The sequence below is a fragment of a genome, unplaced genomic scaffold (assembly GCF_019419815.1).
Source record: "Pyrus x bretschneideri cultivar Hongxiangsu unplaced genomic scaffold, Pyrus_bretschneideri_v1 Contig40, whole genome shotgun sequence".
In the NCBI taxonomy this organism is placed as follows: Eukaryota; Viridiplantae; Streptophyta; class Magnoliopsida; order Rosales; family Rosaceae; genus Pyrus; species Pyrus x bretschneideri.
The window spans coordinates 2,897,026-2,916,708 of record NW_025999724.1 but is presented as its reverse complement, the minus strand read 5'-3'; the positions used below and the strand labels follow the sequence as shown (position 1 = coordinate 2,916,708).

Genomic DNA, 19,683 nt, shown 5'->3' with positions numbered 1-19,683 from the left:
CCGCTCCCCGAACTTCGAGAAGTCGGATTTCAATGAATAAAATTTCTCCACAATCTTCACACACAACATCAGCTTTCTGGATACCACAGACCACTTTTTCAAAGTGCTCTGACAAAGTTAAAACACGTGAACCTTGTAGCGACCACTACATTGCTTTGATCGAGAAGGGTAAAGGAACAGCATTACCACTCGCTGTTGGGACAATTCCTATATATGTCGACCTTCATCCTCCACAGCCAGGCAGACCTGCCAAATAAAAAAAAATGCTCAACCCTTCCTCACCTTCGAAATGGCACTCCCAATCTAGTCTCTCGAAATACTCCGTTTTCTTCTCTTTCGATAATACCCATGCCAACCAGCCACATCAGAGCAATAATATCTCATATCATCAGGGTTGAAAGCAAGAGTATCCCATATCATGCTTTTTCCCTGTCTTTACCTTTGCCCTTGCTCTTACCTGCCTGACAAGGAGAAAGAATGCAATCAGTTAGAACCTGAAATCAAACTTTTGATCTAGAACTGATTGCCCGGAACCTTTGCCTGGTCGCTTGCCTAGCATTGCTCTCGAGTACTCATCCTCAACTGTTGTCAAGGTCATGAATTCCTTCGGCAAATACCTCAGAACGGTTGGTACAATATTGGCTCTTTACACTGAAGTTGCCAAGCATGGATGAGTCACTGAGAAGTAGTGCTCTGAAGGACCATTTAAATGCAAAGGTTGCGCACCATTTCTGCTATACAAAATATTGAAGCAGAAGGTTAAACGGCGAGCTAGAACAAATCACTACAGCACGATGCCCTTTCTTGTGGAACTGCACAATCCAGACGGAAGAGTCTAAGTCAAATCCAAGCTCGGCATCATTGCTCTAATTGAAGAGATCGAGAAGCCTCAACGGCCTTTTGCTAGCACCGTCGTCGAAGAACAAAACTTCACCATACTATATCTACTACTTTGTCAAACAGCAAAAGTATTCCATATCATTAAGATCGAGCATACTCCAGGTCTGACGAACTTGTTTTGACCCTCAAATTCTGGAGTGGCTCGCTCATTTGGGGGAAACCAGAAAACCCTCCAGCCCAGTTCAAGAATACACATGTGGAAAGTCAAGTACAACAAAGCACGTGCCGATTCGTTCGTTTTCTCCAAAAACAAGAGTACCTCATATCATCTCTTCTCCTTGTTTCTTCTCTTTATCCTTATTCCTGAATGAGAGACAGGGAGAATGAGTATAATCAGCCGAAACCCAAGACCAACCTATCGATCTGAGATTGATTACTTGGAACCTTGATTGCTTACCTTGTCTGTCACCTCTTTCGGCAGATCTCCACGCTTAGAGACTTGGGGGACTCCTACTATATAGTTTGTATCGCACTTGACCAAACCTGAAACTACAAGTAAGCTTCAAATGAAAATGATACATTACCTTGTGCGTCAACGCCAACTAAAGATACCACTCCTGGATGAAGGAAAAGTACTTCCAAGAGAAGATGTCACATCTACTTACAGGACAGAGAAGGCAAGTGAAGGCGACACCACACTTCGGTACTTGGAAGTTTCATGATTACTCAATGGCTTGGATCTTGCAAGTTCCCAACAGAGGAACTTCCCTCACTCGGGAACTTAGGGAGCACTGTTTGTACCATACTTAACCAATCCCGAAACTCCTAAGCACCGGTCAACAACATACCGTCAAGGACCCACAAGACTTTTCCTTCAACCAGGAGACCAATCACAACACGACACATGTTGGTATCAGAGGCCAATCATAGCGCGACACGTGTTGATATTAGAGGCCAATCACAACACGACACGTGTCAATGTCAGAACAAAGCTAGAAACTCGCTTCTATAAAAGTGGATCATTCTCCCACAATAATCCCTAATGTCATTTGTACTAAACTATTCACTAGAACTCACTAAAAGAGAGCTTGAACCTATGTATTTATGTAAACCTTTCACAACTAATGAGAACTCCTCTACTCCGTGGATGTAGCCAATCTGGGTGAACCACGTACATCTTGTGTCATTTGCTTCCGTGTCTTTATTCATTTACATACTTATCCACACTAATGACTAGAGCAATCTAGCGAAGGTCACAAACTTGACACTTTTTGTTGTACCAAAGCCCTCGCCGATTTTGTGCATCAACACAACACAACTCATCATAATCATACACACTACCATAACAACCATCATTATAAACTCACCTGAAGCTTACCTGAGCGTCCACAACATCAAGCAGTAATATGCATAGCTATATTAAAGTATATTCTAATATGCAATGCATACGACATAGCATTTAAAACGTCAAAATCATTTAAACAATATTTGGTAAACATAAGGCATATATATGTATATAAAGCCCACTCGTCCTCTAGAAGCGTCTCACTATATGTGAAACAACTATTTTAACGTTATTTTTAAGCATATAACCATCACTATGAAATAACTTCTCAGACGTTACTCAATTGGGGTGTTTGAATATACTATCATGGCCTACTCAACACCCCGAGCATCCCCATATTTTTAGAATAATTTTTCAACGTCCCACGTGCCCACACACGCCGGCCACGCACGGTCACGTGCCTGGCATGCTAATGGTAACCCTAATGTTGTTGGGGAATATGCCGTTAAATAATAGGATATTTCGTTAAATATACCTGACACCATTAAGAACATTCTATCAAAGTTGACAGAATATGCTCTGTCTTCTCTGGTGGTTCGTCGGATTCTGTTGCCGGCCGCCGTCTACGTTGCCGGAAACTAGAAAATTCTTAAACCTTAATATCTTCTTTGTTTTTCAAGCAAATTGCATGAAAATTATACCAAAATGAAGCTCTAAATGAGTAGAACATGTTCTTACCTGTTTAGAGTCCTCAAACCAATGATATATGGTTGGAAAATTCTTCGATAGTCCGGCCAAATCTGCAACTCGATAAACCCGAGTGTCCCAACGTCAAGATTGCTCTAAAATTGTTCCAAAGTGCTAGTGGAGCAAGAATAGTACCTTATTAAGTCCTAAAACTAGCGAAAACCTACGCGATCAGGTTAGAGAAAATTACACCCCTCGCCGGAGCTTATGGAGTCTCGGGTTTTCGAAGTCAAACCACTTAACAAAAGGTATCACCGTGTTCCAGGGTTCGAGAAGAGTAAGAATCTGGAAACACCAAGTTCGATTCGTAGAGTTTTGGTTTAGTTTGAGGGTGAATGCTCTCGGTTGTACGGACGGGGTAGAAAATTCAAGAAAGAGATAGAGGATGCAAGTTGCACATGTGCATGTGTGTGTGGCCACGGGATGGCCATAGTAAAATGGCCTCAAGCCCTAATTGGGCTGCATGCTTTGGATTTATGCAATTAAACCCAACCTAATTCCTTTATTCCTTTACATCATCTCCACTACGTACTCGACTCAGCCCTAATTTGCATCCACGTTCTCGTAAGGTCAATTACCACTTACTCACGTCGATGGAAAAATATTTGAAGACTATATACATACATCCACGTCACAAGGCCCACAAAGGCAAAATAGTCATTTCAGCGCACTCGAGGATAACATATATTATAATTCAGGACGGGTCGTCACACACAACCATGCTATCAATAAGAAACCTTAATAGTTAAGGATGTCAAAATTCTAACGTTGAAGATCACTAAAGTTAACTTTAACCATGTTTGTCGTTAGGCCAATGGTGTTACTTTCCCACAAACTCGCTGTGTTTTTTATGTTGGCAATTCTTGATATTAAATTAAGGAACCCCATGATTTCATGCTAGCAATTCTTGATATTGAATTGAGGAACCCCATGATTTCATGCACAAATATGTTGTTTGAAGATTGCAATAGTTACAACCTTTGTGTCTTTGAGTTTGTTTGGTATTTATATCGGCTACTGATGTACTTTGATTTGGTTAATGGAAAGAAAATTTTATTTGAACCCATATAACATTTTTACACCAAATTTAAACTTTAAATGTGAATTGTATTGCATAAATACCAACAAATACAAGATCAAATAAACCATAAAAGTAAAATTTAACAATAAACCCATTGGGATTAAAAGTTTTATTTTTTCTTTCCACTTTATGCATTTTATGAGTAAAAGCACATAGTTGTGGTGTATAATACTGAATTTTTGCTTATTTGGTTCTTTAAAGTGTTGCACGTGCATTATGTTTTTATAAGCAGAATACATAGACCTTAAAACCTTTTGGGATCAAATCAATGATGCCATCAACACAATAATTCGGCATGGTGAGACTATTAAAACTGGAGAGTTCCTTCAACCTTGTATTGAAGGTGCTACAACAATTTTGGACTGCATAATTTCTTGATATTGGTTAGTGGTTCTTTGGGAATATGCATATGTATGTTTCACTTAAAAAACAAAATGTTAACTTCAATTGTGTATGAATATTTGCATTTACCTTTTGATTTTTCGTAAAACAACCTAGCTGCTCTCAATTGGGGTGCATATCCAAGGTGTTATTTGATGCTCGTTATATTCGACGCCCCTGGCGTTTCTCCTATTGTAGTATAGGATGCTAGTATGGGCCACATTGTTCAAGTTATGTGAACCCCAATAATATGGAAGATCCATAAACAAGTAAAAACTTCACCAAATTATTCAACTGATCCACAGATGTCGAACTCTAGAAAGCTTCACTCCCATAAACAAGTAGAAACTTCACCAAGTTATTCAATTTTCGATTTATTTTCTAAATGGATATAAAGATAAATTTATATATTTTTTTATGAAAAAGATAAATTTACATTTTGAATTAGATTTTTTAGGGCAATTTACATAGTAAATTTAGGTTTGAAGAGATATTAGTTTTTTAATTAAAAATAATACAAATGTAGAGCGTAAATTTAGTGTAAAAAAAGATTGTATAGGTTCAAATAAATTCCTTTTAATGAAATTCAAATGTTCTTTTTTCTAAAAATAAATAATGACTGATATGTGAATTTTTTTTAACAAAAAAAAAAGAAGATAAATGCTGTTAAATATAACACTAATGAAAACATTAATTAAATAAAAGTTTAGGAAACAAATCGATTGTAGAGTCCAAAAATTCATTGAGGAAATAGACAAAATATTCCGATTCGAGGGAATAATGAGTAAGGAACATATGTTCAATCAAAGACTCGGGCTCTTAGAGAGATTTTCAGTGTGTTATGAATACGGCTTGATACACAAATGTAATAATACAATTGGTCAAAAACTTGAATTTTTTTTTCAATCAATTGTATTATTATACTTAACTATACCGAAATATGTTCCCGATAGAAATTTCTTCAACTCTTGGTATTTGACAGAAGAGTAGAAAAATCCGTTGTTTTAAGCATTCAAAAATGGGACTAGAAAACGACATATTAATCAGGGTCGTATTCATTGATAAAATGAAAACAAAGAGATCCATACACCTGAAACGGGTGTAGCCATGCATTCAGATCTCGCTCACATACTCTAATCCCACTTTGATCCAGTCCCTAACGTTCTTTTACACGAAAACCGAACATAAAAGTCAGAGAATTGGCAATTCAATCCAGAGATATAGAAGAAGAAGAAGAAGAAGAATAAAGAGGAGGAAGAAGAAGATGTATATGGCATATGGATGGCCGCATGTTATCCCACTCGAACAGGGTCAATGCCCTTCTTCCCAAAAGATCATATACTTCAAGGTCATCAATTGCTTGCTGCTTGTCATCTCTCCCTCTCACCTTGAGCTCTGGAGCTCTTCTCAGGTATACTTCTATTTTATTTTTTATTTATGTGTATGTGTGTGTTTTATGTAATTCGTGATGTGGGTTCGCCTGTGTTTGCTTTGTACTTTGATGAGTATTTGTGGGTTTTGGAAATTGATGTTGGTGTTAGGGAGATATGAATGTGCAGTGATCAAATGGGCAGAGTGCATTTGTTTAATTGAGATGGGTTTTTGGGGCGTTTGGTGTATTTTGTTATTTGTTGATGTGGGTGTTGTGAATTTGGCAGGTACATGCATGCACTTATGCAACCATATATGAATGATGTATGTGCGTGGGTATATATTGAGCTTTGTTTGATGTGGGTTTTGTTAGTAAGGTGATTGACATTTTATTTTGTGTATTTGGGCTGGTCGGATTCAGCATAAAGTTAGACTGGGGAAGTACATGAGGGATTCAAATTCAGTGCAGAGGGAAGGTGAGAATTGCAAGCTGCTTGGAGCCTTGATGCCAAATTGATTGCCATTCTTGTAAGTATTTCATTGATTTTGCATGTAGTCTTAGTTTTGTAGGTACTTTATACCAAATTCATGTTCTTTCTTATGTAAGTGTGTATGCAAATGCATGAACAAGTTATACAACGTGTCTATTTATGCATGCAAGGGTAGCTCCTTCATGGTCATCACTACTTGTGCAGTGACTGGGATTTGTTGAGTAACTTGAGTTTGCATGTCCACACTTAACCATATAAGAGGAAATGAATGCAAAATGGTTTAACTGATCAATGTCAATTTGGTGACATCAAATTTTACCTAAAGTCAATAAATTTCAGTAGAAGCTTGAGTATATTTTGAACTGTTAATCCCATTTCCGAAATATGTTTTGTCATAAGTGCACTTTACTTTTGTCCTCTGTTATTTGTTGTTTAAATGAATCTTTTAAGGTGAAGAATTATTGATTAAGATCTGAAAGGATAATTGTCGTGAGAAGAGGCATGAAGAGTGATTTGTGAGAGAAATGTGATTTTATGTGCTATTTTTTCGTTGTCCACATTGAACTTTAAAACTACATGTAGTTGTTTCAACTTATTGTAGATGTTTGTTTTTGTTTTTGTTGGTAGACATCGTCTTTCTTTCTTCACCTTTTCAAGGTCCAGTTTACTGAGAAAAAAAAATACAACTAGGAGGGAAGCAACCCTCTGGTTTGTTTCTTGCTTCTATATCTCTTCTTCTCAGTGAGGAGGTGCCATTTGCAGAAAATGACTTGGCAGTGTAAGTATCTCCTGAATATGTTTAGAAAACTGGAGTTTTAATATGAATGTGTTGTTGCCTTTGGATAACATAAAAAATTTTGAGTCCATATAGTTTATTCACCAAATTTTAAAGGATTTAGGTGTTGATCAAATGAAATGAGTCGGATATTTCGTAGACATTTTAACTAACCGCATGAAAATACCCTCAGGCAGGTTCTAGATGCTTGAATACAGTTAACACCTTTCACTCTGTACTCCCCAAACAAAAGTATGAATAATAAACAAGATTTTGTGCCAATGGGAACATGTTCTAACATGCTGAACTTGTATTGTAAATAAATTAATTTTTCAGTTCATGAGTTTCATATTCGTTCCGACTTTATTTCTCAGAGTTACATTTAATTTTGCATTTATTTTTGGGTATGTAATGTTCCTAGGACAGCACAGTGAATCCATTTATTTATTTATTTTTCAAATTAAGCAATCTTGCAAGATATCTTACTGTTGCTATAACTGTTTTTCTTCTAATGTGGCTTTTCTTTTTCAGGAGCAATATTGTAAGCGATAGCAAACATATACTAGTTGGACTTTCTAATGTAGGACTATATAGTATCCCCTGGAAAGGAGAGGTAAAAGAAAATATTGATATGCATAAGCTGTCCTTACTATAGTCTATCTAATGTCTTTCTGTAGGGAGCTGATATATTATCCTCTTGCTGACCAAGTTGTTGAGTGAGATTTTCCTTTCATGTACAGTTCTATGGGACTTTCGAACTTGATCCATTTCCACGTGATGGCAGTGAAGTTATCCCGTCACCACATTCCTTAGATAATGGTGTTGCTTCTAAAGGGGTTCAAGGAACGATTGGCATCTCCCGGAAGTCTGCTATTATCCAGCTAGAGCTTTGCTTTCCATTGAGGTTTCTATTTGTGTTGTATTCTGATGGACAATTAGTGTCATGTTCTATAAGTAAGAAAGGTTTAAAACATGTTGAATCTATATTAAAGCTGAGAAAAGGTTAGGGGTTGGTGATGCTGTATGTGCTTCAGTAGCTTCAGAGCAACAAATCCTTGCTGTTGGTACCAAAAGAGGGCTTGTGGAGTTATATGACCTTGCAGAATCTGCATCACTGATTCGATCCGTCCCTCTTTATGACTGGGGGTAAGTGTGGGATCTGAGTAAACTGTATTTTGGTAGATTTGAGTTTCAAGGGCCAGATAAATTTCAAATTTTCAATTATTCTGGCTGCGGTTATTTACCAAACAGTTCAAAACTTGAATTATGTTGTAAATTTCAGATCTAAAAATGTATGATATATGACCTGGCATTCTTATTTTCAGATATTCAATGGAAGACACTGGACCTGTCAGTTGCATTGCGTGGACACCTGATAATTCTGCTTTTGCAGTTGGGTGGAAGTTAAGAGGACTTACAGTTTGGTCTGTCTCTGGTTGTCGTTTGATGTCAACAATCCGTCAAATAGGTTTAAGTTCAGTGTCTTCTCCAATGGTTAAGCCAATCCACGAATGTAAATATGAACCTTTGATGACTGGCACCTCACTGATGCAGTGGGTTGAATATGGATATAGGCTTTATGCTATTGAAGAACGATCTTTGGAGAGGGTTCTTGCATTTTCCTTTGGAAAATGTTGCCTTAACAGAGGAGTCTCAGGAATGACATATGTTCGTCAAGTGATATATGGTGATGATCGATTGCTTGTTGTGCAGTCTGAAGATACTGATGAACTTAAAATGCTACATCTTAACCTTCCAGTTATGTCTTTACATCACATACTTGATATGTTATTCTCATCTGAAGTTATTTCTGATGAGTGTTTAATTTTCTTTTTCTTCTCTTTTAATTTTGGTTCAGGTTTCTTATATCTCCCAAAATTGGCCAGTTCAACATGTAGCTGCTAGCAAGGATGGAATGTACTTGACAGTTGCTGGTCTCCGTGGGTTAATCATATATGATATACGACGGAAGAAGTGGTGAGTGTTTGGAGACATTACTCAGGAACAAAAGATTCAGTGCAAAGGTTTGTTATGGATGGGGAAGATTGTTGTTGTCTGCAACTACATTGATTCTTCTAACACGTGAGATTCCTACCCATATTAGTTTACCCTCCGATAGTTTTTGTCTTCAGCAATGTCATAGTTTGATTTGGTGGTTAAATGCCTAGGCACCTACACTATTATGCCATTCATACTTTTAGTCCAGTTTATGTCTAGAATTTTAAGTCTGCATTCTATCCTTTCTGTTGGTAAAATTGAATTTTTTAGTTGTTTTATTATGTACCGTTGGATATTCATAAGGGTCAAACTGATGTAAAATTGCAGGTACGAATTGCTATTCTATCCAAGATATCATCTTGATCAGAGCTCGCTACTTTGTCGAAAACCATTGCTGGCTAAACCAATGGTGATGGATGTCTATCAAGAGTATATACTTGTCACATATCGCCCATTTGATGTACACATATTCCATGTCAAGTTATTTGGTGAATTGACACCTTTCACTACTCCAAATTTACAGGTAATGGAATGTTTGCTAGCTTTTTTTGTAATAATTCTAACTTTATAGAATATGGTAGTATTTACAGATAGTTGAGCACTTGTGATTTCATTTGCACACTAAATGAGAATAATTTAGTGAAAATTATTCTTCATGTGTTTTAAGTGATAAAATGACAAACAGCTTTCTACAGTACGAGAACTCTCAATTATGACTGCAAAGAGCCATCCTGCAGCAATGCGTTTTGTACGTGATCAGCTTCCAAGAGAGGGCATTTCAAACAATCACATTTCTAATTCAGATCCTTTATCAAAGGAGCCTGCGAGGTATGTGCTCTCCAAAATGTAGTCTGTAGAGATCTATCAGCAGACACATGCCTCTGAATGAATGCATGTTTTTCTAGGTGTTTGATACAGAGGGTTAATGGGGAGCTTTCACTTCTTGATTTGGATGATAGACATGAGAGGAAGCTTACTGATTCTATTTAATTATTTTGGGTTACATGTGGTCAATCAGAGGAGAAAACAAATCTTATTGACGAAGTTTCATGGTTAGATTACGGCCACCAAGGAATGCAGGTAATGGACTGTTGAGGTTTCATAGTATAACTTTGATATGATATTGTGTATAGCTTTACCATTTTGTGCTCTAAGCACAGTAGTTTGTACTATGATATTTATTCTGGTTGGAAGTGTATTTTTACAGGTTTGGTATCCATCTCTGGGGGTTGACCCTTTTAAGCAGGAGGATTTCTTACAGGTATGTATGCATTCAAGAAACAGTGTGTTTCTCATTGAGCAGATGGTGCAAATTATTATGTTTCATTAAAGTTGTATGCTTATATTCTTTTTCTGGGAGGTTCTGTATATTGTGTCTTTACACGCCGTTACAATGTCTGTTTGTATGGCCTACTTTGAAGACTTTTATATTTGATAACTTGTCTTCCTTTAAAGCTTAGTGAAACTTGATATATTTTGGCCTGTCTTTTTACTCTGATTGGTTATATGACTCAGCATAATTTTGTAGTTGGATCCAGAACTTGAATTTGATCGTGAGGTATATCCTCTGGGACTTCTTCCAAATGCTGGTGTTGTTGGCGTTTCCCAGAGAATGTCATTTTCTGCCGGCAAAGAATTTCCGTGTTTTGAGCCAACTCCTCAAGCTCAAATTATACTGCATTGCCTTCTGAGGCACCTTATTCAGGTACTAATTGTTTTTTATTTCTTTGATTTCGAGTGGAAGGTGCTTATCATATTGGATCTCATCTTACAGAGGTTACCTTGAGTTCTGGACTCACAGGCTACTAGCCTCTGCCATGATTTTCTTGTGTAGTAAAAGGTGGCTTGAATCTGATTTGTTTTATTGTGTAATATATGCATCTGCAAATCATAATCTGCAAATAGGTATTAAAGGGTGTGTGATCTATGCTTGCTTTGCAATACTGATCATGTGTTAACAAGGTAGGCAATTGGGTAGACTTTATGATATCTACATGGTCTTTGCCATGATTTTCTTGTGTAGTAAAAGGTGGCTTGAATCTGATTTGTTTTATTGTGTAATATATGCATCTGCAATCATAATCTGCAAATAGGTTGTAATGGGTGTGCGATCTTTGCTTGCTTTGCAATACTGATCATGTGTTAACAAACTAGGCAATTGGGTAGACTTTATGAAATCTACATGATCCGTACATGGTCAGTGCCTAGAGACTTGTAGTTATATCAAGTTTAAAGGCCATAGGAGAATTGGAGTTGTATGTTTGCTACATGATCAGTACCAATGAAATATTCTTTTGACAAGCTTGAGTGTGATACATATAGTCCTGTGCTTGGTTTTGAAAATTTCTTCCTCGTTGTTTTGTTTCTGTCTGCTAGAGGGACAAAAGTGAGAAAGCTTTAAGGTTGGCCCAGTTATCAGCAGAAAAGCCTCATTTTTCTCATTGTCTGGATTGGCTTCTCTTTACTGTGTTTGATGCAGATACATCCGGGTATGTCTAATGAGGGAAATAAATTAGTATCTGTTATGTTTTGGATGTGAAAATATCCAGGAATGCCTAATTAGGGAAAACAAAATCATAGCTGCATTGAACTTGATAAACTGAGATGATTGACAATTGAGAAATGAATTGTTCTAGGTGTTTTAGTGAATTCGGGTACTTGGGTGTTCCCCCTGGTGTCCTGTACTAATCTAATATCATAATCAAGATAAACTCTGCGTTCCTTTTGCAATTTGTTCATCATTTCTTTGCGTATGATCACATTCTGAAGTTCAAATTCCACTCTAAATTGTCATTAGTCAATTCTACTTTTATATGTAATTATTCCGTCTATATGTTAATCACTGTGTATGCCTATTTCCAGGCAAAATGTAAACAAGAATCAGAACTCTGTCCCTAGATTTGCAAAGAGTCCAACACTCTTAGAGAAGACCTGTGATTTGCTCAGAAAATTTCCAGAATATTTTGATGTGGTCGTCAGTGTCGCAAGAAAAACTGATGTCAACATTGGGCGGATTTGTTCTCTGCTGCTGGGAGATCAACAGAGTACTTTTTCTTTGCTCCTCTTGTTATATTCTTTTCTTTTCTTTTGCCTTTTGATTTGAAATAACATTGCTTTTCATTTGCTGTGTATAAAACAAATATACCTAGAACTTCTGTAACAAGGATACTGATGCAATACAGAAGTCTTGTATCATTGTCATGCATGAAAGTGAAATTTCAGTAATGAAAGTCAACTTCATATTTGAAATGTCCTTTATCTGATGTCTATTTCAGAGACCATGGATGCTGTTTTTAATTTTTTTCCTTTAGAAAAGGAAAACCTCCACAAATTACAGAACCCTGGAAAATGAATTTGATTTAAGGATCTTTGAACTTTCTTTGGATAGGTTTATACCATCATAATTACCAACTGCTGACCTACTGCCTCACAAACATTCAGTGGTTGCTACTTCATATGATCCACTTGATATATAATTGGCTAACTGACCTGTAATTAAATTTTTACATTTTAATGTTTTATTCAGTGTGCTGCTGTCAGATTTTAAATTAACAATGTTTTCTGCTTTCAATTTTCAGGTTGTTTGAGGAATGCTTCCAACGTAGATGGTACCGGACTGCTGCCTGCTATATACTTGTAAGATATTGAACAGATTATTATTCTGCTTCAGTTTCTTATCTTTTCCTTTCACTTTTGACGTAAGTTTTTTCCTTAGAAAGATTAATTAGAACTTTCCTCGGTATAATTACGAGTCTTGCACAGTTTTTGTTGTGACTGAAAATGCGGTTTAAATGAAACAACCAGTGCTTTATCACTTCTGCATTTGCCTCTCTGTTCCAGGGTAGAAAATCTTGAAACTTACATGTTGTCTGACCAGGCATTTATTTTGTGAAATTTGCACAGGTTCTATTCGATCTCTTCCAGCACGACATGCAGTTGTGGAAAGCATATAGCATCACCCTGCAGGTATTTATTGCTTTAAGCAGTGTCCACATTCGACCAAAAAACCAGCGTCCACATTCCTTTACTTCGTGTGTCTCTAGATTAATGTTGTCCTCTATTGATATATGCTTTTCAGTCACATCCTGCATTTACTGAATCCCATGATCTACTGGGAGATTTGGACGAGACTTTCATCCACTGAAACTTTTGAAGAGAAATGAGGTTATAGTTGGACCTGTAAATCCTGTATCCTGCTTGGCAACAAATGGTGCTCGTTCAGTCGTTTTTCCATGAACATTTCTGTTTGCGAAATAATGAATGTCCGTCGGATCATGTAAAGATCAACAAGCAACTGACTCACACTGCTGAAAAGGGAACTGAGGCAACATCGAAGGTCTACTCAGATACAATTTTTTATTTATTACATTAAACAAATTACGGGGAATTTGATATTCTTGTAGAGAGCTGGGAACTTATGCTCAGCCTTTTGTTCTCTTCACTTGTCACATTTTTTATAATTACTTTTCAGGTAGTATTATAAAGGCTGTTTGTACGAGCTACATGACCAGTTTTTTTGCATATTTAAGCAGATTCGTTTCCTCTCAAAATTTTGCACTGTTTCGAATAAGTGATGCAAAATATTTAGTAGTTGAAAATATTGAAGGGAATGTTGGCCTTTTTCTCCTTTATACAAAGTGACATTGGGAAGGGAGGAATCGAACCCAGAAAACTAGGGAAGGGGAACGCTAGACCACTGGTGTGGATGTGAATGACCTCTCCCGGTTATCGTTTGAGCTACAAGTTTGTTGCATAAAAGTTGATTGAAGTCATTTAGGAAGGCGATATTAGAGATGGGGAATCAAACAAAGGATCTCTGGTTTGGAGGTAAATACTGAACTCTTAAATTAAACTACCCTTAATCACTTGAGCTATAAGCTCTATGAGTAAAAAGAATTCACAAATTGAAGTAGCCAAGAAATTTAGTGGAAGAATATGAAGGATTTTTTTTTTTTCAAAAAAAAAAAACAATGAAGCCTTTTATATTAACTATTGAGCGTGAATATTGTTCAACCATCTTTCCTTGGCTCTTGATTCTCGAAAAGTTTCGCCCATTTAAACTATATTCTGGGGCATTATCTGTGAAACTAGATGTCTCATAGGTATTTTAAACTAGTACAAGATTTTGTTGTTTGATACAAGCGATGGTGGGGGAGAAGAAATCGAACATAAAATCTCAAGTGGAAGGATAAATTCTCTTAATCACTTGCACTATAAGGCTCTTGCAGATTTAAGATATCCTCAATTTGCAGTTAATTTAATCAGGGTTGAGTTTTATGTGTCAAATGCTGTACATGTTGTGGAAGTTGTGACTTTCTATTCTTTAACATTCAAAAGATATACCTCAAGCAAGGAAGAAAGAGCCCAATACAAAACCAGAACATTTTTTATTGCTATACTGCCACTTTACACATTAATGATCACAGTAGTGAAATCTCAGAAAATTAAAAGAACATGTGAAACAACCCCACCCCACCATACAAAGTTTACCTATACTTTTATTGTATGCATAGATGATTTGAGTCGATCACCAGCTAAAACTAATGGACTCAAAATGCAGATTTTCTGCCAAACCCGACGAACAAATGGTTGCAACTTCATGCCTCATTTTCTTCGGACCACTCGCAAGAACTCCAATACTTGATCCTTGCACTCAAATATCACCTCTGCAAAACCAAAACTTAAAATAGTTAAACTAAAGTAGATGTGAGTTAGGTCAGTTGGTCAGGTAGTGTGCTTGTCCTTTGTGCATCAAAGTTCGAGTCCCCTTCTCTGTAAATTAAACTAGGTCGTAATATCGTCTTGTAAAAAAAAAAAAAAAGGTTAATTTGCTTTTAAGTATGCAAGTGTGACAATCTGATGACTTACTCTTGAGGTCTGGTCTTTCACCATAGTGCACATTTGTTGCTTGTGCAAGAGACTGTTGGGGAAGGCTTTCCAACTCTCTATCAGCATTGTAATACAGTGACTGTGGTGTCCCCATTGGAGATGGCCCTTCCATGTTCTGAATCTGCTTATTTTCCATAGCGTTCTTTTTCTTGTTCCATAAAACTGCTCCACTAGCTGTTGAGGCTATGGAAACACATATCACCAATATGTTAAGCACAGCTCTTAGAGAATACGAAAATATCGTGTTCGAATTGTGATCAATAGGGTAAATGTAGTAGCGCGTAATGATCCCGATCAAGACAAGGAATACGACGAAGGAAGATGAGATTATGAGGGCAAGCCAGAGCCAGTGGTTTGTGCCCAAAATTGGTGATACCGGTGCATCATTTGCATTTGGTTTGAACCATATGGATCTAACAGGCTTCGACCCATCTGTTTTTGGTTCTGTCTCTCTTGTCACGTAAGCCTCGATTTGGAGATTCAGGTTGGACAAGTCGATTGAGGTGCTGGACATTGGAAGAGTTAGGTCTAGCATGGTGAGGTCCATAGAGTTTTTAAATGCACAGATTAAGACCACTTTCGGAACTTTGCAGCTGAATGATGTGCTCAGCAGGAGGAGCTCTCGGATTATGGAGATGAATGGGGTAATTCCGCTGCCTCCACTCACCATTACAAGGGTGTCATGCCTACAAAAAGATATCACCCATTAATGTTTGTTACATTAAGGTACTAAGGTTAGATTAATTTATTAAATACTAATTCTGGTAAAGATGGACACTTGAAACTTTAAAAAGTGATTAAGTTGAGAATAGTATACATCGTATTAATACTAATAAGGGAACTATTTGTTTCGTTATGGTGCAAACCTTAGAAAATGTGTTGAAGCAGGTCCATAAGGCCCTTCAACAGCGACCTCAATCCGATCGGTTGGTGAAGGGGATGAAAGCATTTGGTATAGCTTCTTGCTCCAACTTCCTTCACCTTTGACGACGATGCTAATCTTTTCTGGTTCCAAGCTACTGTTGGAAGTAACAGTAAAAGGATGCCACTGCATCTTAGAAATACTAGGAACGTTTATGAACATGACGCTTGTTGGATTATATTTCAGCCCTGCCAATATAAAAAACACAAAAACAAAAATCATTAGTTTCTTGTAATAAGTCATAATTAATCATTTTAGGCATACACTGATCATTTTCTCATATTGTCAGTAATTATATATTACGTAATTTTCTTTTAGAGGAATAGTCTAATCTGTTATGCCATAAGACTGTTAATCTGAATCTTACATTCAAATGAAAGTTTTCATTGTTATGTCAGTCTAGAAAGCAATGTATAAGTACTTCCAAAGTGTTACCTGGGGTCTTGGCCAAGTTGAGCTCTAGGGTTTCGCATGGCAAAACACGTGCAAAGTTAATCGCGTGCTTGTTCGGGATTGTAAGAATCTCAGGTAACGATCAACCAAGAAGAGGTAGAAACTGGGGAGCGCAATGCAAGCATAGGCGATGCCAACGTGAAGGATAAAGAAGAACATGAAGAGGATGTAAAGGTAATGAGTGTAGAAGAAGAGCTCAAACATTTTACGTCTAATGCGAGGGATGGCAGTAGCCCAAATGATCAGTCCACAGAGCAAAGCCAGCTCTCCAGCTACATTTGAAACGCCAACCTTATCCCATATTACCATCTGCATTAAAAAAAAAAAAAAAAAAAAACATAACATATCAGTCACAGTCAAGAAGGGAGCATGTATTTAGTGTAACAAAAGAGTACTATAAAAAAAGAAAACGAGAGTGCGAAAATCATTTTCATTTCTCATAAACGTCATGTACTTTCTGTTTTATACATTTTAAACAAAATATAGCTTTAAAGAAAAAGAACCCATTTAGGCCGTTTACAATGGAGTGAATTTTTTTTTATTATGTTTCTAATTTAGTCGGAAAGCATAGAAGTGATATTAATTATTGAATTCAATATATTAAACTCATGATTTTAATCTCATAAATAAATGATCAACCATTTGAGAGAGTGAAAACGAGAGTAAATGGTCAGACAATTATTAGAGAGAACTCACATTAAACTATGTATCGTGGAAGGTCCTTACATAATTATAGGGTACCAAGTCAATTCTGTTTTTTTTTTTTTAAATGCATCAAAAAGCTGTGTTATCAGTTCGCTCTCTTGAATTATTTCTCACGAAAATGGGTCCAACTGTCCCACTTTGTGACAAATACAATACTCCAATTTAAGATCTCTTTTTGTTGTTTAGTTGTTTGTTTTCTAGTTTTCTGAAATCTTTTTCCAGAATAATATATGTTTTTATATGCATGAAAAACAAACCTGCATGGCTATATATCTAGTTCCCAATCAATCAACTCGAAAGTTTTCATTTGAAATTTCTCTTAGATTTCCACACAACATTAAATATTCAAATCAACTGAATAAAAATAGTTGACTAGTTACCTGGGAAATTTGTTCAGTAGCAGCCCAGTAAATAATGTAACAAAGGCCATGAGCAGTGAAGAATGCCAGGACTATGTGTCCAAGCCAGATATGGTACTTGATGCTACCTTCAGAGGTGAGACCAAACAGTGCCAGAACCGAAGAGCCACGTGCCACAGGAAAGAAGAGAAATGCAAGGCATATGTTCCCCACAAGCCCTAGCACCAATGCTGCACTATCCAATTTAGATTCCCATCTGCCATAATTATCAGACACAAAATTGATTAATCCTAATTACTTGTGCTATTTTATTTAGTCAATCTCAAATTTTATCCCAATTCAATTTGAAAAATGATTTTCGTACTTTTTTTTTCTTTTGTATTTTTTTTATTTTTAGTTTTTAAATTGAAAAAAAAAAAAACTAAAAACTAAATCAATAGACTAAGGTGTGCAGATCGAGGAGAAAGATATGTGAAAATCGTTTTCCAAATCACAGCATGCCCTTCATTTTTAGGGTATTATTAGGAGAATGATCTTACACTTGTTCGTGGTGTTTTGCTGCTGATTGTGTGGTGATGTTCTTAAACTTGTTGTGCAAATATGTTGACAAAGACCACACCAGGAGTGTAACGAAGATCACGAAAAAGGCCAGCTCTATCCCAGAAACAATTCCTAAGGGGCCTTTCACCAGCATAGGTTGTTTCCATACAGCAAACCGATTCTTCTTTGTTCCACTGCTGCTGCTGCTGCTGATAATCGAAATCCAACTAAGAGAAATGTTAATATTATGCTACGTACGCTAATATTCTTTTGTCAAATAAATACTTACGTCGCACCATATGAATCTGAATCTACAATCGAGCAAAAATCAATCTACTGTATCAATATAAACATCACATGCTACCAGATAGTGGCAAAATCCAACAAGAAAGAGACAATACATTATGCGAAGGATATATGTCGAGATGTGGGTTGAGAGTATATATATAAGATCCCAGCTCATTTTCGGAGTTGTGTTCTATTGTCAAATAAGTACTTACGTTGTTAGACTTAAATATGAATCACACTCAAACAAAAATCAACGTATTCTCACTTCACAGTCCAACAACATAAACATCTCATGTTACATGACTATATGGTAAAAAAAAAAAAAAAAAACATTATCCCTAATTCACATATGCCACGCACCTTTTCAGTTCATGGTTATTCAACTTCTTTCCCAGATGAAGATATACACAACCCAACACCGCAATGAACAAAATGGGAAATGTGTACACCAGAATTGTTCCACCTGCATAGCAACATTATATCCAAAAAATAATTAGAAAACCTTCTTATTACAAATTTAACTAAAAGCATTCAAAAAGTTAATCAAGATTAATGGAACCTTCAGCTCCCAAATAGGTACTTGAGCTAGCCTTTAGTCTGATTTGAGGCAGCCAAATTTGCCGATATGTATTGGTAGGCATCATGAGCCAAATTAAAAGAGTCCCCAGAAACACTACAAATATTGCTAGAAGCCTTATTGCTGCCCTCGCAATATGAATTCCTTCATGGGAAGGAGGTGATGAACTTTTCACAACCTGCACTGCATCCATCTCTGCAAATTCTATTAGTGGCTTAATTACGCTTCTGTGTTGTAATTAAGAATGTTAATGGGTTTTTATGTATTTATAGGAGGGAATGAATTATATTGTATAGTAATGGCTATAGAATGTAAGGCTTTGGACTTATGGAAAACAGCATGGTTCATGCCCCTGCAGCTTCCTCCAATGCTAGATTTCTTTACACGAGGCACTTGCATACCAAGTTGGAGGATCATGAAAATAACTGTTTATTTTGTTTTTAATGAAGTCAACCGCACATGCAAGGATCATGCAACATTCCTTGATGATTGATGATAACCATTTATAACTAACAAACAAAGAAAAATATCCTGGAAAAGTTGTAAAGTGTGACGAAATTATTAGTATTGTTCAATATCAATTAACGTACTATAATATGTGTGAATTATAGGTTTTATTCTTGCATGTAATATTAATATGCACTTATTTATATATTATATTATAATTGAATTAGTAAGATAACATGATGATATTGTTATACTTTGTCTCTAATTTAATAATATTAGAGACTACTACCAGTGGTGAATTATCTTGGTGATTATGACATTTTTATTCAACTCAGTATGTCTCCGGTTCAAACACTCCCCTCCTCCTTAATATAGATTATAATTGAATATCGCTTATAATAAAAAGAAATGAGTAAGAGTAAAATTTTAGAAAAAATTATACATAAAATATACTTTTAATACTTAATTTTTTTTGTTAGGACAACACTTTTTAAACATTTCAAAAAGAGACAAATTATTTCACCTGAGAAATGA

General features: G+C 36.3%; 1 protein-coding gene and 1 pseudogene across 1 annotated transcript; one reads left to right on the top strand and one right to left on the bottom strand.

The window, feature by feature from the left end:
* Positions 1 to 5,417: 5,417 nt before the first annotated feature.
* Positions 5,418 to 13,143, top strand: LOC103957438 (annotated as a pseudogene).
* Positions 13,144 to 14,230: 1,087 nt separating this feature from the next.
* Positions 14,231 to 19,370, bottom strand: LOC103957437 (ferric reduction oxidase 2-like). The gene is given in 9 exon segments (XM_048566253.1): positions 14,231 to 14,621; positions 14,823 to 15,544; positions 15,725 to 15,968; positions 16,216 to 16,269; positions 16,272 to 16,542; positions 17,319 to 17,553; positions 17,837 to 18,018; positions 18,482 to 18,588; positions 18,685 to 19,370. Coding segments are annotated over 9 exon segments (2,151 nt in total). The 5' UTR covers positions 18,896 to 19,370; the 3' UTR covers positions 14,231 to 14,496.
* Between the last annotated feature and the right edge of the window lie 313 nt (positions 19,371 to 19,683).